The sequence below is a fragment of the Perognathus longimembris genome, chromosome 1 (genome assembly GCF_023159225.1).
Source record: "Perognathus longimembris pacificus isolate PPM17 chromosome 1, ASM2315922v1, whole genome shotgun sequence".
In the NCBI taxonomy this organism is placed as follows: Eukaryota; Metazoa; Chordata; class Mammalia; order Rodentia; family Heteromyidae; genus Perognathus; species Perognathus longimembris.
Genome location: NC_063161.1, coordinates 29,118,343 through 29,138,149, shown reverse-complemented (window position 1 = coordinate 29,138,149; position 19,807 = coordinate 29,118,343). Strand labels below are relative to the sequence as shown.

At 34.4% G+C, this 19,807-nt stretch overlaps 2 protein-coding genes across 3 annotated transcripts in view; both read left to right on the top strand.

The window, feature by feature from the left end:
- Otogl (otogelin like) overlaps positions 1–2,867 on the top strand; it is a 123,791-nt gene extending 120,924 nt beyond the window's left edge. For both annotated transcript variants that reach the window (XM_048359009.1, XM_048359001.1), the window contains 2 exons: positions 1,969–2,048; positions 2,667–2,867. In XM_048359009.1, the coding sequence (XP_048214966.1) occupies positions 1,969–2,048; positions 2,667–2,867 (281 nt within the window). The remainder of the gene's footprint in view (positions 1–1,968; positions 2,049–2,666) is intronic.
- Positions 2,868–6,707: 3,840 nt separating this feature from the next.
- The window catches only part of Ptprq (protein tyrosine phosphatase receptor type Q), a 203,626-nt gene continuing 190,526 nt past the window's right edge, over positions 6,708–19,807 (top strand). The window contains exons 1-2 of the mRNA XM_048358989.1: positions 6,708–6,958; positions 8,452–8,499. Coding sequence (XP_048214946.1) covers positions 6,875–6,958; positions 8,452–8,499 — 132 coding nt within the window. The 5' untranslated portion in view covers positions 6,708–6,874. The remainder of the gene's footprint in view (positions 6,959–8,451; positions 8,500–19,807) is intronic.

Here is a 19,807-nt window from a genome sequence, read left to right as displayed (position 1 = left end):
TCAAGTCCTGTGATATAAAAATACATGTTATATAGTATAAATTTAAATGTTTACATGTTGTGTGATTAAAACCTTATAATCCAGTTTCTTTCTTTTGTAGTGTACACAGTATATTTTTAAATGAAATGAATTGTGTTTTCATTATTGTGAATTTCTTTATTGTGGCATTTCCTAGAAAGTAGTGCATAGGATTTTAATAAGTTGTAAAGTTTCAAGGGTTCTACGATCTAATTTGCTTGGAACAGGTGTAACTATGAAAGCTAAGTAGGTTATTGTAATAATGGGGTTGATATTCTAAAAAGGATTCAGAGAACACAGAACTTTCTAGAATATTTTGAACAAGTCTATGATTCTCTACTTTGGGGAAGTGCTAGCCTAATTAACTATTTTTAATTTTGTATGTTAAAGTTCCTATGGTAGTTTTGATAATTTATCTACATGTACTTTATTTCATATGTGTTGGAATTTCAAGTCTAATTTTGTAGTAATTTAAAATAATAAGTACTGAAATAGAGCAGAGGCATATTCATGCAACTACATTTTTCTTTTTTGAAAAGTATGCTTTTTTTCATCAATATCACATGGGAGTTTTTTTTTTTGAAAATTGGCATAGTTGTGTTTTAAAAATAATTTACAGATGCTTGGGGGTGAGTAAGGACAGCATAGTTGAGGTTAGTAATGACATAGTACTAGATCCTTAGATACAAATTGCCGCTCTTCTCTAATTACATTTCTGAACTTTATGAAGGATGAATTTCACAAATGTCAGAGTGGTTATCTAGAGTTGTACAATCCTATTGAATAGATATTAGAGGTATTAAAATAATTATAGGATGTAATTATATACCGTGGAGCATAATAACTAATTCAAGAATTTAAGTCTTTTATACAACATTTGGAAGGCGTCAGTAATCTTGTCAAGGAGTTTAATTTCTTACAATCTCACATACCCAAAATTCGTTCAATCAGTATAGCTGAACCTACATTTCCTTTACATGTTGGGGTTTCATATATAAGAATTAACTAAAAGAGAGTTTATTGATTAAGCTCATTTGATATCTACTGATATAATTCTACAATTCTAGGGCTGGGAATATAGCTTAGTTGTAGAGTGTTTGCATTGCCTGCATAAAACCTTGGGTTCGATTCCTTAGCACCGCATGAACAGAAAAAGCCGGAAATGGTGCTATGGCTCAAGAGGTAGAGTGCTAGCCTTGCGCATATAGAAGCCAGGGAAGGTACTCCGGCCCTGAGTCCAAGCTCCAGGACTGGCAAACAAACAAACAAACAAAAAGGCAAGTTAGTAATAGAGTAAAGTAAGAATTCTGTTGTTTTGCATCTTGACTCTGGAGTTGTATCTACTGTCACCTACTATTAATATTTTGGGGGTATACTACCAAGTAGTCATCTCTCACACACAGATGCATATTATGGTTTTGGGATTAGATTTGCAAGCATAAAAGACCATTAGACCAAGAATGATCCATTTATAATCTTAATGTTATTGTTAAATAGTGTTTTTTGTATTATTTCATATTAATTTGCACTATGGTGATGTACTGTGTCTCTAAATATTTAAAATTGATGTGTGTATTCAATAATTTATATATTATTATATATTTAGCTGTTTATTTAACAAATTATTTTTATATCTACATATATACCACACAAGCTGATATTATCATTATTACATGTGTGGAATACATTTTTAAAATTTGAAATGCTAATTATTCTAAGATAAGATAAAAATGGAAGTATGTAAGCATGAACCTACTAAGTATATAAAGTAATTTACTTAGAAGGCAAAATAACGATTACACAAAAATAGGTAAAAGTGAATTTTAAGAATCTTTGACACTAGAACGTGTTACATACAAATATATCAATTTTCAAATTTAAATATAGTTTAAATTGAGAAAAATTTTCATGAGTGTTTGGATGGATAAATATCTTTTTTTATTTTATCAGGCAAGAGAGAAGAAAGAATATGCCAGAAGGTGATTATTAAATCAATCATTAGGAGACAAGACTGTGTGAGCCAAAGCTCTGTAAGTGGAAAAGTATCATTTGTTATATAAAGAGCACATATCCTTCCAGAAGTACATATGTCTTGAACACAAAGCACTGACTAACTGATATGCCAACAAAATGCCAACATATAATACTTAACTTTGAGAGTGCTTCTGCATCCTATTATTAAAGTATTCTCTCTGTGAAAAATTATGAGTTATTCTTAGCATAAATAACCAACTGTTCTCAGTGATAATTGCAATTAGAGTTAGAAATTTAATCTAAAATGCTTTACTATGGTTTTTCTTTTAACTATGCAATTTTACTCAGGAAACATAATCCTAGCTATGCCTTTGTCCCCTTTAATACAATCTATTTAATTCTGTACTCTGCACAAACCAAGACATAACACACAGGGCAACAGTGTGATTAGAGTGGCATATATTGTCTTAGTTATTCTTGCACATTTCATGCTTTATGACTTTGATGTTTATTTGAGTTACATTGTATTTTTTAAAAAATTTCTAACATGTGGAAAAGTGAGGATTGAAGAGTCAAGCCTCACTTTCATTGACTCCTTAGTGGAATCAAATTATAACCACTAAATGCTTTCATTTTTTGAAAACACTTTTTTTCCTCATTATCTCTCCTTACAGATTAATGTTGCCTCTTGTGATGGGAAATGCCCATCAGCTACCATATATAATATCAATGTGGAAAGTCACTTACGATTCTGCAAGTGTTGTCGTGAAAATGGAATACGAAACTTGACTGTGCCTTTGCATTGCTCAGGAAATGGCACCGAAATTCTGTACACACTTCAAGAACCTATTGACTGCACATGCCAGTGGAACTAAACTCTTGGATTCCAAAGTCTCCAAGGGAAACATTCTCGTCAACAAATTACAACGCTATAATGTCAAGTAGAGTTAATTTTATCATTGTTATTTAGGCATTTGGAAGACTTCAACTGTTTAGTAATAAGGCATTTTAAGACTGTTGGGATATGAAAATTTAACAGTTGGTACAGATACACAACTTAAGTGGAATCAAATAATTTTGATTTTGTCTGGTTGAAAAGCTTTTATGTATATAATTGCAACATCGCACAAACCTGGAATATCTTTAGCAGGTTGAAGGATTTTTGTAGACATCCCTCTCAATTTCACTCATTAGTATTTTGATTCTGTCTTGCAAAGTCTTCCAGAGCTGTACAAATTAAGATACCCTTCAGTCTCTACTACTTTATCTGACAAGTGTCACAGTTAAAATGATAGCCACAAAGAGTTTCACATTGAGAGACAGAACTTACAGCTATAGGGTTTTAGATAATTTAAAACTCAAATGAGTATTAGAGATGTTATTACAAATTTTTCTTATTTTTCGGGTGTAATATAACTAGAGAAGCTGCATGACTTATAAAAATTCATTGTGTGACACTATGATGAATTTATATTAACAGATTAATTTCTAGCTTTTTCTTTCCTACTCCCATGTTCTTTTATCTTGAGTATTAGAATAAGATGACTGTCATAGAATCTTTAAGTTTGCATTGGATTGAATTAAAAAATCAGGTTCAATATGCTTTTGAAAAATCACACATACACACATACACTATTATCTCAACAGTAAGAAGCAAGGAAATATGATATCAGTTGCTAAATAGAGGAGCATCTTTAGCTTTTATCTTTTATGTCATTAAACTGCTATTAAATGTGTTATTACTATTTAATATTTAGCTACTTGCTGTTTCATTGACATACGATTTTTAACAACTATTTGTGTACTATCAAAGCTGAATGCCATTGTGCTGATAATGCTGCTGCTTTGTCAATAGTGAAGTAAAATCATCTGGATTTATAAATAATTTTACAATAGGATGCTATACATTCAAAGTAGGTTAATGACATTTGAAAACAAAGTGTCCTTATATCTTTTCAAATTCCAATTATTTTCTTCTTAGAATAAGTACATATATTTCTTCTTCAGTAAATACAGAATGCCTTAGAGCGATTGTACCAAAGGAATTCCATCATTAATAAGAAAAAGGTAAAATTGCATTGAAAAAGCAACTGTTTGGAGCCCAATGAGCTTGGCTTAGTCTTGAGCTAGGTAACTTTCTTTCAGAAATTAATGTTTTCTTTTAAAATCATGTGTCCTAGAAACATAAAAAATACAGCTAAATATTTGTACCTTTGAGATTACAAAGAAATGTATGAAAAAAATAAACATTGTACCTGTAAGTTCCAGTGTCTATTGTATATGAAAACTGATACATTTTGTGTTTAATCTTAGTGTTTCCTTTAGGTGTAAACATTTCAATATCTTTGATTATTGTTAAATATGCCTTGAATTATTTTGTTTAAAATATTGACATTTTGCTAAGGAGAAAAAGTTATGTAGTTTAGAAGTATGTAATATTGTATATTGTCTATCACCTGTTTTTATTCCCAGTCTGTGAAAAATTTGCTATGAAAATAAAGTATGAAATAATCCTTAAACCTATTTGTGAGGAAAAAGAGAAACATTTTCCTAGAACCCAGAAACACTCACCAAAATAACAAATATGGTTTGAATTCCTGCTGTGCACTTTGGCGTAGGAAGAAAGCATCCCTTAATGAACCTACATTTTTGAGTCTTCAGGTGGAGAGCCCAAAACTTATTGGAATGTAGCATAAGGGAAAGATAGTTCTCAAATTAGCAGAAAGGTGCAATTAGACTTCCAATAGATTGTGTAGAACAACTGGATAATCACTTGGACCAATATTTGGATTTAACGACTCAATTTATAAATAGGAAAAACTATAAATTAATATGAAATTAACAAGATAGAAGGTCCAAAAGAAACAGGGAAGAAATTTTTTTTTTTTTTGCCAGTCCTGGGGCTTGGACTCAGGGCCTGAGCACTGTCCCTGGCTTCTTTTTGCTCAAGGCTAGCACTCTGCCACTTGAGCCACAGCTCCACTTCTGGCTTTTTCTATATATGTGGTGCTGGGGATTCGAACCCAGGGCTTCATGTATACGAGACAAGCGCTCTTGCCACTAGGCCATATTCCAAGCCCCCAGGGAAAAAATTTGTTATAATCCTAAGGTAGATGTTATTCCAACTCAACAGATAGAAGTCCAAATGAAAAGACTGATAAATTTATCAAAGCAACTGAACACAAACAAATTTGCCCTGGCCAAAACAAACAAACAAAAACACCAAAAAACCAAAACCAAAAACCCTCACACCAACTAGAGAACCAAAGGTTCAGTATTTGAAATGTCACTGATAAAGACTCCTGAAATTGCAAAAGTACACGATTGACAACCTGAAAAATACTACTAGTGTGCACCTATTAATCAAGTTCTGCCCATTTATTCTGCACTGAACGATAACTAACTTCTGAACTGTGAGAGTGGTAAAAATTAAGATTAATTACTTCTATAATTACTTCTATTTTCTAAAGCAGTTGTTTGGAAGATGATAATTCTGGCAAAGTATTAAAAGACCAAAATTAACCTAAAAGAGTAAGCTTGTATATATAAGCTATTCACAAGAAATTCTACTCATTCTCTAGGATTAATGATTTAGAACAATGCAATATTCAAACAGCAAGCATTGTAATGCTGTGTAAAAATATAAAATAAGCAGAGGATATTGCATTGCAAATCATATTAAAAGACAGTAGTGTTTGTATTTAAAACAGAAACTCCAAATTTAAATTGTTCTAACTTCATAATTGTTTCTTTTTACTAATAGTTAAATATGTTGAATGGGATGTTATTTATCTCTGTCACTGTCAAAATTGACCATATTTGGCAGCTTAACTTTGGCTGATACAGCACGCATTTTATGTTTCTGTGGCATTCATGGTTGAAATAGAGGTTTTTACTTTTTCTTTACTTTTTTTACTCTATTTTCATCAGAAGTGCTATCTACTTAAAGAAAACATATAGTATTTTTTTGCACTCGAAGCCTTTTAACACACTTTAATTTTAAACAGTACAATTCTGAGATTCAAATGCCCACATTATTTAAAAAGGTCCGTACTTGTGAAAAGATCTTAGGGAAATAAGCTCAATATACCACGAGGAAAATATTCAACAAAATGTGTGAGAATTCTTCAGTGTTGGAACAGTGTGTTGAAATCAGCAAATAGAGATGGTGCCTTAGCCTTAATACATAGGCTACAAAAATATTCAACTATATACTGAAGTAATATCTACATACTTTCAGTTGCAATTATATTCATTTTCTTCTTGTTCTAGTAATCACTAGTCTAAATTAAGGAGAGGAAATTATTTAATGACTTGGCAAGGACATTCTAGATCACTTTAATGGATAAGAGAATAAGATTTTGGAACTTTTGGAACTAGATAGATTTGAATTCAAATCTCAATGATGCTGCTGAATAATCCAGTCAGTGTAATAATTGGGCAAGGAGATATGAGTGTCACTTGATGAGATGTCCATCAAAGAGCTTGAGATATATATTTCCCTCTAACAATAACAAACTTTTGATCATGCAGGAAAGAGTGAAGTACCACCAGGATTCAAATGAATTAATCTCTGCTTCTCTTGCTCTGCGAGCTTCCCCCGACCTGCTGTGTGGTCAAAGCATAAAGCATGAACTTAACCCCAGTAGAATATCTTGTTATTTATAGTCAATTTCAGTTTCTTTTTCAGGAGTTGTCAGTTTCCCACTGAGTTCTCCTTCAATGCCCTTCCTTTCCTCCCTTCTCCCATGTGGAGAGCAATTCTCCTCCACACCTCAGCGACTCAGGCCTCCCCCACCCCTCTTCCTTTCTTTGCTTTTCCATTTCCATGGAGACCTTTCACTTAATTAACCAACCCAGAGAGAGGATATAGCTGACCAGAATGAAGCCCACGGGAGCAGCAGTGCAGGAAGAGCTTAGAGCAGAGCAAGAAGAAGGAAGAGGTGGGAAGAAAGCTGACTGCAAGGTGGGCCATGACCGGGGGCCCTGGGATGACTGCTGCTTGCCTGGCCATCTCTGTATCTTCGGGTTGGGTCCGGGTGGGATTAGGGCTGGCTGCGGGACACCTGCTGGATGCTCAGGTGTGCATGGCTCAGGTTTCTGTTCTTTTGTCCTTTTCCCCACCAGTCTCACAAAAACGCGGTGGTTTCCTTCGTAATTCCTTCCTAGTTGACTGTGTTGGACGATTTTCTAAAACCGTGCACCTCAGAACAGCTGCACTTTTTCCACCTTGGGTGCGAACGTGACACAGAATTGAATCCCAGCAGAGGTTTGGACTTGCAGGCGGGAGCAATCTTTCCACTTGTAACATCAAGCTTTTGAAATTCGACGTTACTGTTTGATTTGGAGAGAGGAGTAGAATTAGTACCAGAACCTCTGGGATAGAATACTTACATTCAATTGCTTACATTCAAATGAACAAGGCTAAAGCCTTGTGGTTGTGTGGATTGCACGATTGGATATTTCCTTTTTACTGAGTTGCATTTTATCTGAAGTGAGCACGTGCTGAGTAAGAACTAAAGAGGATTTTGTAGGGAAAACTAGCCATATAGAGATTAGAATGCATTGAAAACCCGTTTTTTTACCAGAGAGAAATTTTCCCCTTTTAGACACATAAGTGTGAAACACTGGGAGGTTCACTTTTTCTTTTTTTTTTTTGCAGTGGGACATGCAAGTCTGGATTATCTGTGCTCTTAAAGAATGCTGCAAAAGCTTTTTAGATCACATTTTTCAAAGTGGAGTTAAAACTAATCTTGAATGCTTCCCCATTTAAATTTAGCCTTTATGAACAGTGTTGTAAAATATTTTTCATAACGATGGTTTAGTTTTAACATATGAGGAATTACTTCCAAGCAGATATATGTGTAGGTGTTCTAAGTGTCTACAAATTGAGGTTAAATAGTTTCACACAATGTAATACCACTGTGTGTAATTGCCTGATAATTCATTTTACTTTTAACACATTCTTTATACTCAATTACAGCAGTTTTTAGAAGCATATTCTCTTCTCATTTGCTAGAAAATACTGAGATTTTCAGTTTTCATAGTGAATAACGTGCAGCAGATACTCATTTTTTTCTTTTCTTTCTTTTTTTTTTTTTTTTTTCCAGTTTTGGGGCTTGAGCTCAGGGCCTGAGTACTGTTCCTGGCCTCGTTTTGCTCAAGGCTAGCACTCTACCACTTGAGTCACAGCACCACTTCTGGCTTTTTCTATGTATGTGGTGCTGAGGAACTGAACCCAGGGCTTAATGTATGTGAAGCAAGCAATCTGCCACTGAGCCATATTCCCAGCCCCATACTCAACTTTTTAATGAGCATTAATGTAGGATGAGCAGCCTAAATTAAAAAGACATTGAAGTGATATGTGCACACACATACATAATATAAAGCATGACTGATATTTTAGTTTTGGAGCTAAAATTGTACATTTATTTGAAATGAACACATTTTACTTTCCAGATGGAGAAATCAATTAGTCTTCTACTCTGGTTACAGTATGTGGTTAAGGTAAGATGTTTTCCATTTTAGAATATTAGTGAACATAATACAATTGCTTTGATTCTATTACTTTGGAAAGTAGAGGGTTATGTTGTAGAAAAATAACTTGGTTAAGTTCAGTACATGAAAACCTTTTTTTTCTTTTGGCTTTGCATTTATATGTACATATGGAAGATGTGTTCTTACAAATTGGAAGAAAGTATGGTAATCAACAGGAGAGAGATCTAAATTAGTTAAAAGACATTTTGTAATGAAGCATCTAAAGGTTGTTGGTTTTCCTTTTTTTGGCTGGAGTTCTGATACAATCCTCCCTCACTGTCTGTGGGAGAAAGATTTCAGAACCAGAGGATGCTAAAATCTGTTAATGCATAAGTCCTTCAAAAGCACATTGTATTGGCATATAACCTATGTGCATACTCTGGTATACCTTATATAGTCTCGAGATCACTTCTAATATCAAATACAATGGAACTGTTATACTGTTGCTTAGGGACAAGTAACCCGAAAGATAAAAACAACTCAAACCAACAAATTTTGAAATAGTTTGTTTATACACACATATATGTATGTAGCTATATACATAATACATATAGTCAGTAATGTCTGCAAAATTCATTTTTGTTACAGTATCATCAAAGTCCTAAGTGACTTTCAGAAGCATGTGCTGGGTTTTATTTATTTATTTATTTGTTTGTTTAGGGATGTTTGTTTCTTCTTCCCTGGTATGATTTACTAAGGTCTTAGATTTACTCCTTATTTTTACTTGTTTCTGTCACTTTCAAAATTATATTTATAAGTAACATATATTATTTAATTTGCACTTAGAAACTGGGAAACTGGGAAAATATTATAAATTAAAATATAAATTAAAAATCTTACAAGGAATTAATATGCAGATTGCAGAAAGACCTCTAAACAGAACTATCAAAAACTGAATAACCATAGCAAAACTGAGCAATAGATCTAAACAACCATTTTTTAGAAGAAGTCACACCAGTGACAAAGAGTTATATGAAAAATTTCAAAATTACTAAGCATTAGAAAAATGAAAGTCAAAACTGCAATGAGATATCACCTTACCCTACTATAAATAATTGTTGTCCAAAAAGGCAAGAGGTAAAAAAAGCATTGTTGAGGATATCAAGTAAAATCAACTCTATCTCACTGTTGGTAGAAATGTAAGTTAAAACCTTCATTATAGGAAACAGAATGAAGCTTTCTTAAGTAGGAAAAAAATAGTTGGGTGAGGGTAGCTCATGCCTTCCAGCCACCCACTCAACCCTAGCAACTCAAGGAGCTGAGATGTGAGGATGTTGGTTTGAAGCCAGTCAGGGCAGAAAAGTCCAAGAGACTCTACCTCCAACTAATTAACCAAAAAAAGCTAGACTAGAGATGTGGCTAAGTAATAGAGTACCAATCAATGCTAGTGAAGCCAAGTGATTCTGATGCCCTGGTTTAATCTCCAGTATTGGCAAAAATAAAATAAAATAAAAATTAGAACTGTGAGATGATTCAGCAGTCTCACAACAGGTATATGTTCCAAATGAAATCAAATCAGCATGTCAGAGACACTTCCATGGGAGTAAATGGAGGTCATTCTGTTAAGTGAAATCAGCCAGGCTCAGAATGACAAGTACCACATATTTTTATGCACATGCAAAATATAAAACTTGATATAATCAAAGTTGAGAACAAAATAGTCATTACCCAAGGGTGAAGAGAGTAAAGTAGTGTGGAGGGAAGATGGGGTTAATCAAAGGATAATGATTTGCAATTAGAAATAAGAAGTTCTAGTGTTCTGTTACCTAGTATAGTATGAATAGATAGCTGATAGCTGTTGTGCACTATATATCCTCAAAAACTATTAGCATGGATTTTGAATGCTTTCACCTTAAAGAAACAATAAATGTTTGAGTAGGTAGACATATTTAACCTGATTTTATAATGTACACAAGTATTAAAACATCACATTGTACACCATTAAGATGAATAGTTTTTGGTTCTTATGTATTAATTAAAAATAAATTTATGCTCAGGAAATAAGAGCAATAATTAACAACAGGGATTTCATAGAATAAAAATATATGTTGTATATCACAGGAACCAATCACCAGAATCAAGACATAACCAATAAAATGGGAGGAAACATTCACTATATATTCATTGGCTAAAGGATTGATATCCAGAATACATAAAGCGCTCTAAAACTTAAAGAGCAAAACAAGAAACAATGCAATTAACCCTGGGAAAATGAGTTAATAAAGCACTTCTCAAAAAATATAAATGGCCAATAAATACCCGAAGAAATGTTCAGTATCTTTGTCTATGAAAAAATGCAAAGTGAAAGTGAGATTTCATTTTAGCCCAACCACTGCTTCCTTTCAGATGTCTTTTCAGATGACATTTAAGGTATAAATTAACCATCTCAGATTCTGCTATTGAAAGGTCCATTAAGTTCTGCAATAAATGTATTAATCTTTAATCCAATGTAAAGCTCTTCCATTACTTTCCTGTGATTAGATTTGAACAATGTTTGGAGAACTGCAGGGAGGAGGAAGAGAGTATTAAATTGTGCTTTTTTTCCCCCTCTTCTAGTTTCATATCCTCCTTTTAAATGGTCAGAACAGGAATTGGAGAAGAGAGTCATAGATGGCTGAGGTCAATGTTATCTCTGTGATGACTGAAAAGTTCCATTTAGTATTCACTGCAGAAGTTATCCACAAAATATATTGTATTTACTGTAAATAAATACAAGTTCTCTCCCTAGATCCTCTCATATCTTCCTAATATGGCAAGATCAAAATGCTTATGAAGTAGAAACATGAGTTGATGTGCTTGAACAGGCTGTTTTCTCCTGTCTTTCTTTGGTGCATATATTAGAAAATAAAACTAAGCTGCTCCTTTTTTTTTTACAAGTTAAGTATAGATTTTTTTTACAAGTAAAGAAATTCTACAAGTTTGCAGGAATTAAGAGCAGAATTCTGAGCAAAATTGTGTCTAGTGCTATAAACTTTAAATGACTTGAAATATATTAAAAACTCTCCTGGCACAAAAGGAAAGGAAGGCAAGCTAAAATTAGATTTTCTTAGAAAGAAAAACATCTGTGTTTGGTCCTAATGAAGTTATAATTGAACAATAAAGTCACACAAGTAATTTTTACAACAACTTTAAAACTATTTTAATTGGTAGTAATTCATTTACTGCTCGTTTAGTAACAGCTTTAACTTTTTTATTGGCTTGAGAGAAATACGAATAACTTGCAGATTTAATACTCTTGGAATTCATGATTAACTTACATATTCATTCTGAAGTGTAATTGTAAGATGGTATTTCTCACTAGGCATTTTTCTTTTTACATTCATAAGGTGGTAGAGTTTGATATATCCACTTAAGTGTACAGTATATCTTGATCAATATCACCCTTTCCATCATCTTCATTTCCATTTCCTCTTTCCCCCACTAGTCACATTGTTTGCCACTTCATTTTATGCATGTATATATTGAGCATGATGACTGTTTGTCCATCTTTCTCCTTTACATTCACTGACTGCTTCCCTGTTCTCAGAGGAGTATATTGTCAGATGTATTGAATAGTGCTGCCATACAAATAGGTGTGCATGTATCTTGGTTGTAGACTATCTAGCAGTCCTCCAGATACATGTCCAAGAGTAGTCTCCTTGGATCATGATACTTAGGTTTTTAGTTTTCTGAGTAATCATCATATTGCTTTCCACAGTGTTTGTACTAGTTTACATTCTCACCCACAATGTTGTAGGTTCCCTCCTCCCTTTCCCTACATGCTCACTTCTTGTTTGTATTGTTGGCCAGCACTATGCATGAAGTGAAGTAGCATGAAGGTGAATAATGGAAAAGGAACTAGAAATTGGAAGAACCAGTATGTGAACCCAGGTTTACTTTCCTCTTTAAGTCAGGGTGGTTGGAAATGCTATGTGAAGACTTACTTGATCAATTCATATCATAAATGCAATAATATGTTTTAGGTGATCTCTCAGGATCATCATCATTCCAAAATTTTAGAGTTACTCATGTGACACTGGGATCCTCCAGATTCGGAATATTTCTACCATTTCCCATTACACTTTTGGATGTTGAAAGCAGTAAAACAAAAAGGTGTTTGGTGAAAAATGTAACAAAATAATAATTGGATATCCTGAGTCTTTTCATCATTATAGAATGTATCTGTTCAGTGTAGCAGAATGAGTAACTTTAAGTTACTTTCAGAAACCTATTTCAACTGTGGTGAGCACAGCTCGCCTCATGCCACCTTTTAATTAAAAATATAAACTGTAAAACTATAAAATAGTATTTTTTGAAGTTTACCTTGATATTTCTGGTCACAAACTGACATCTGAACATGTATTTTGGTGCTTAATCAAAATTTTAAGCCAGCATTCTAAATACTAAATTCAGTTGACTTAAGTAAACTCTTTAAACATTACTGCAATCTATATTTTATTCATAAGAATAATTTTATTCCTAGGAGTAAATTTTCTTATTATAACTTTTGGTGAAAAATACATTTATGATAAATTGGCCACAATACAATAAGTTATATGAAGATTAATCCACACAGATTTGTTGTTAAACAACAAGAAACAAAGGGGTTTACACATCTTCCTTGCTTTTTGTCTCACACAGTTTGTTGAGTTGACCTCCAGGGGGCAGCCTTATTCTAGGAATTTTGGCAAATACATTTCTGCTCTGAGCATCACGTGACAGTTTTTAAATCTTGCATGGAGAAAAATTACTAAGTTATCATTTAAGTAGTAATTGTAGTTATCCCCTGAATAAAGGCAATGTTTTTGAAAGGTATTTATGGAATATATTTATAAAGAAGCACATTTTGTCTCTAAATCTCTGTGTACAGAGAGCATTTGTGAGCTTATTTAGCATTCTGTAGGAGAATTATCTGACTAGAATCTCACCAGCTGAAATTTAAACACTCCAGACCTAAGCAAGGTAAAAAGAATGGAAGTCTTTCATGCCCATAGCCATAGTGTACATTCATTGTGCATATTTGAGATTACTTGAAAAAATAAAATATACAACTTAGCACATACTAAACAAAGACAAAATTTAGCATATGTGCATTTACCATGGCAAATCCTAATCAATTTTTTATTAATTAATTTATTGTCAAGGTGAAGTACAGAGGGGTTACAGTCCAACTTGTTACCTCCTCCCTCATTTTTCTTCCTCCTTCTTCCCTCCCAATTTCTCTCTGAAAATATTTTTCTAAATGGATGCTACGTGGCAGATTTTTTTTTCTTCTGGGACTCAGACAAAGCATCCTTCAATTACCAAATCCTTTACAGGATTCTTTATACTTTAGAAAGTTACTCTCCATTTTTTATGTCAGTCGAAGGTTTCTCTCATATCTATTAAGTCTAACGTCAGCTAAACTTTTCCATGGTATATACTTATTTGTTGAGTAGTTGGATAGGGGAATGTGGCTCTACACCTTTGTTTTAAAGGTCATTGGCTCTGTAAATTGATTAGAAGATGGCATACCAGAACAAGTTCAGGACTGAGGAAACCCACCCAGTGCATGCTCCCTTTTTTTTTTTTTTTTTTGCCAGTCCTGGGGCTTGAACTCAGGGCCTGAACACTGCCTTGAGCCTGTTTGTGCTCAAGACTAGTACTCTCCCAGTTGAGCCACAGCGCCACTTCTGGCCTTTTCTGTTTATGTGGTACTGAGGAATTGAACTGAGGATGCTAGGCAAGCATTCTATCACTAAGCCACATTCCCACCCCCAGTGCATGCTCTTTTTACCCTTTAAGTTTCTTCAATTAGTTTTCAATGAATAAATTATTTTTCGTTATTAGAAAGTATGGAAAGCAGTAGACATACAAAAAGAATTGAGAAACAACTGGTTGCAACGGAATATATATGTATATATATGTATATGCATGTGTATATATATATACATATGTATATATATAATGAGGCAAATAATTTGGCTAACAGCAATAAATAATAATGTTACATATAGTAGTGACTATAGGACTTATCCCCTGGATACTGTGGTAGTATAGAGAGGGATTAAATCCTGACTCAGGGTTCAAGGATAGTCCTGAAAATACTACTGAGGGACAGGATGGATTATGAAGAAAAACAAAACCAGAAAACACAGTAGGTGTCCAGCAGGTGGTGCAAGAAAGGCAGAAGTTTTCTATTTCTAAACCTAGAATACTTTTCAGCAATCAGTGAAATAAAGCTGAAACTCTGGATAATAAATACCAGTTCTAAAAATTAAACAACACCTATATGTCAATGAGTTCTAAAGTTATAAATCTAGTTCAACCCTTTGCCCTGAACTGCAATTTCAAACATTAAATTACCTACTATCTCACTTAGGAATTGAGGGACATCTCCAATTTAGCATATCCTAAAGTAAACATCAGATGCCTTCCCCAAATTTGCCTTGCCCACAGCATTTCTCATCTTAATTTGTGGTGATTGCATTCATCTAGTTTAGATACACAAACAAAGCTTTAACATTATCTTGAATCTCTCTCTGTCACAACCCATCCAGGAAGTGTTGTTAAACCTAGCTTCAAAATAAATCCAGAATCATACTACTCTCTCTAACTTTCTAGGTACTATTTTTATACAGAAAACCTTCCACCTTACCTACATTTCTGGGCTAGTTCCCTATTTTCACCTTCAGTTTTCACCATAGTCTGTTTTTACACAATAGTCCACTTATAAACCTCAGGAACTACCATGCATCTTTGCAGGTTAGTCAATGGTTGCTATCATTTGATTGGAAGTAAAAGCCATGAGATTTATATGACTCGGCTTTCTTCTCAACTCCAACCTCAATCTACCACTCTCTTCCTTGATTCATTTTTCTTCCCCAGAGCAGTCTAGATAATCTCCACATTAGAGTCTTTACTTAGCTTGTCTTTAGCTTCAATTATCCTTTTCCATATATTTGATTTCTACCTGCTTTACCTCCTATAACTCTTTGCTGAAAATCCATTTTTTCACAGACACCTTCCATGGAATTCCCAAATAATAACACTAACTTCCTTCCCTATGTCACCATACTCTTGATCTTCCTCAATCTGATTTGTTTTTTGCTTTTTACATATCACCTCTAAAGAACTATATAATTCATGCATTTATTATGTGTATTGTTTATCATTATGTGTTTCTATCCATTAGAATATAAATACCCTGAGGACATGGATTTTTCTTTTTGATGCATTCACTCTGTCTAGTATGGAGAAAGTGCCCTCACATATTTGACAAAAAAATGATTCACTTCAATAATGGCAAGATTATTTTTGTGAAACACATAAAATAACCTGATGAATTTGCCAAACACTTGAAGATTATAATTTCCTTTTCCCTTGAATTATGATGTCTATGTTCAGTCATTTTCATAAATATTACAAGTAATAAAATTGAATAATTTCAAGACAGTGACATACAGATTTGATAAGTGTACTTTAGACCTTTCCTAATATAAAATTAAGGGTTTTTTATTCAACAGCATGAATAATGCTAAAAATGAATAATGGCAACACACATACAGTTACTTGTTTCGCTAAGGTACTAATCTGGACCTGAAGATGTGGGAACTCTCACATGATGACTATGAAGTCTTTATTCAAGCCTAAGTATCAGGTCCCAATGACAACTTAAAGACTTTTAAAAAACATTACTAAAGATGTTGGTCAGCTCACAACTGGTAATTTAATCCCTGGAGTGACATATGAGGCATAACTATTAGAGTGGCAGTATTGATGAGTGAGATTTGAATGAGCTGATAGCTACTTAACAAACTCAGTAAGAATCAAATGCCTTCCATTCTTGCAAGATGCATTGGTTGCAGGCTTCTGTACAACATTCCCTGATATACTCCTCCAGTAGCAAATTGCACCTTTGCAAGTAGTTTTGGTGTGTTCTGTCTGCCAGTGGCCTTACAAAGTGGAGCAATTGCTGTTTCTCGTGAAAATGCTCCACAATTATGAATCTGGCTTCACTCCATGAATAACTATGAGCAATATAATCAACCTGGTGTGTGGTATGTGGGGGTTAGGTATTGGGGCTTAATTCATGGCATCAGATTCTCACTTTTCCTGGTTAACTGGTTAATTGTTTTTTCTGCTTAGGCTGGCTGTGAAAAAGCATTTGGGTGTCAGAACCTAGGACAGAGATTTTGCAAATGCGTATATCTGATGTATAACTCCTAGAATAATGTCTTATCTCTTGGGACTTTTGTGGTTTGTTTCCATATCTCTCTACCCAATCATGGATTAGAGACTACTAACCACAGCATTATAGAACAAGTTTACTCCCTGATGCGCCAGAGAGACCATCAAATGTCTAGAGACAGTCATTGGCTATTGCTGGTGTCTGTGTTATCTGTTCTTCTAAGGATTTATCTGTTTCCTTCGAGCTTGCTGCTCTATCTCATACTCCTGTTGGCCTTTCCTTTCTTAGGCTTGACAATCACCTTCAGCACCACTAGATACTTAATAAGTATCATGTTTACTTGCCTCAAAGTCTTAAAGCAAGTATTAATCTGTCTAAGGTGCAGAGATCTAGGGTAAACCTTTGCCTTGCAATCATTCAACAACTTTTAATATGTGCAATTTGCCACATGTATTCCTTTTTTCACACACTTTGAAGAAATCAAGCTTGGAATAACATTTATCTTTTTATGATTAGTATAGGCATGCAAAGGAAAATATACGTTACATGTGCATTTAGTTTTCTTTCCCCTTTGAAACATATCTCTCTCTTTCACTCTCTAATTTTCTTGAAAATAACTAGCAGAACTTGATCTCTAGCTATGATTTTGCACCTGAGCCATAAAATGTGTCCTTGAAAGAAGAAAGTGTTTATGAGCATAGACCTTGGAAAATGATTGCCTGGGTTAGAATTCCAGCTCCACAGTTTATCAGCTTACAGTCTGAAAATTCACGCAACATCTTTGGTCCTCAGTTTCCTTTTCTCTGAAACGGGAATAACAATAATCTTATCTATTTTATGAAGCTAGTGGAATTTAGGAACTTAGATTTTACTTGACATCAGTAGGTACTGTAGAGTGTGTGCTTTTATTTATCAACGGGAATGAGATGGTGACACGGGGAAGCTATAGTTTTACTTAGTGAGAAGTATACCCAATTGCAATTCCTAGTATGGCCTCCTCTTTTCTGAGGTATTAACTATTCCTATGTTATCATTTTCTTTTTTCCTTCTTCTAGTCCTGGGGCTTGAACTATGGGCCTGGGTCCTGTCCTTGAGCTTTTGTGCTCAAGGAGAGCGCTCTACCTCTTGAGCCACAGCTCCACTTCTGACTTTCATGGTTATTTGGAGATAAGAGCCTCATTCACTTTTTACCTGGGCTGGCTTTGAGCCCTGATCCTAAGATTTCAGCCTTTTGAGTAGCTAGAATTAAGGAGTAAGCTGCTAGAACACACTATAGCTATAGAAGGACTGAGCTAGGATATATTTTTCTCTTAATATAGAATAAATTATTCAATGTCATAGGTATTCCTGAAACCCAATTCTACTTGCTTACAACAAAATCCTTTGGCTCTCTCCTAGTCCTGTTTATCTCATATTGAAAAACCTATAAAATTCCCTGTGTGGCTACTTCTTCATATACAGCTTTTGAAGAAAAAACACATGAGGAAAGATGTCACAGTCACAAAGATAGAAACCTGCCAACAATCCTCCAAATATTTTCATATTACTTTTTAAAAACGTAATGAAATCTTTTCCCATGTGCTTATCAAAGTATTTGGAAGACAAAGCAGAACTCTGTCCCATTTCAGAACCTTTCTAGTCTTAGTGACTTTCTGCTTTAAGAGGTTTAACATTAGCCATATTTGTATCATTTTCCAGGACAAAAGCTTACACACTTATACAATTTTACAGCCTACCTTAGGGTTCAAGAGCATGGGAGAGCATGGCTTTTGGAACATTGGTCCCAAGACTGTACTTAGCCCCTCATCTCCTATTCCAGGATCTTCTAATTTCTGCTCAAGACACACTTGGAAATTTTCACAGATCATTTCCCACAGATTCTAATGGATTGGCTTCTTCTGGGGTCTCTCCATAGCCTTGGAAAAAACCACAGTTACTGAAAAACCTTTGTAACTGAAGAGGGCTGGGTGAAATTTAAAGAGAAAAACTACAAAAATGCCAGTGGTGAGAGAAAAAGAAAAGGTAATGTAATTGGAAAAGGAAGACCATGGCAAAAGTGCCTTGAAACCCAGTAGTGTTACCATATGGGATCTGTTATGGTTAGTTTATTGAACATTTCCCCATCACCACCCAGAATGGAAAAGTAAGAAGGTAGCAAGTTACAGCTAAATGAAGCTGTGGGGGTATCACTCAGTTTATGTACTAGAATGCTAATTGCAGGCGTGTGTGGAAATTGCTTTCACACAGTCCTGTCTCTGGGTGAAGTGGCAGAATGATATTATCAACTATTTTATAGTAACTTAGAACAAGTTCCAATGCCTCAAACCAGATGTCACAAATAAAGCCTCTTCTTCTCAGAAAAGCCTTCTTAATTATTCTCTAGAGGGAAAAAATACTTTTCCTCAGAATGTGTTAGTAGAAGAAGATATCTACTTGGAAGAAAGGCAGCCTTAAAAGAAATTTTGGATGGTACCCCAGTAATCCACAGTTAAAATTGAGAGCAAAATTGAACAAAGGAAAACAAATGTGAATAGAAATATACAATTTCAAATCTGCTCTAGAGGATTGAGATCCCATAAAGCTCTTTTACAGAGATCCGGGAAGAGTAGAAGATGTAAATGAATCCTTTCTTTAAAGTGTTGCCAGAGCTGTGTTTATAAAAATGAATTGGCATACTTAGTCCAAATTCCTAATACTCACAAATACCTCCCAAGGCAGGCATGTGAAGCCTCTCCCAGACTGCATTCTGCCTCCATCCTGGCCTTTTATACCTTGTTCCTGCTTATTCTTCACACGCGCACAAGATGTGCTATATCTCTGGATAGTTTTGGAAGCACCATCAAATAAACATGAGGGCAAAGTTAGAGACTCTTGTGTAGAAAATCTCTGAAATCAAGCTGACGGGAATTTTGAGCCTCATGAAATCACATTCAAGAGCTAGGCTGCTGCTCTCCTGGCTTCTTTTTTTTTTTTTTTTTTTCAAATTTTTATCATCAAACTGATGTACAGAGAGGTTACAGTTTCATACGTTAGGCTTTGGATACATTTCTTGTACTGTTTGTTACCTTGTCCTTCCTCCCCCCTCCCTCCTCCCCCTTTCCCTTTCCCCCCTGAGGTGTTCAGTTCACT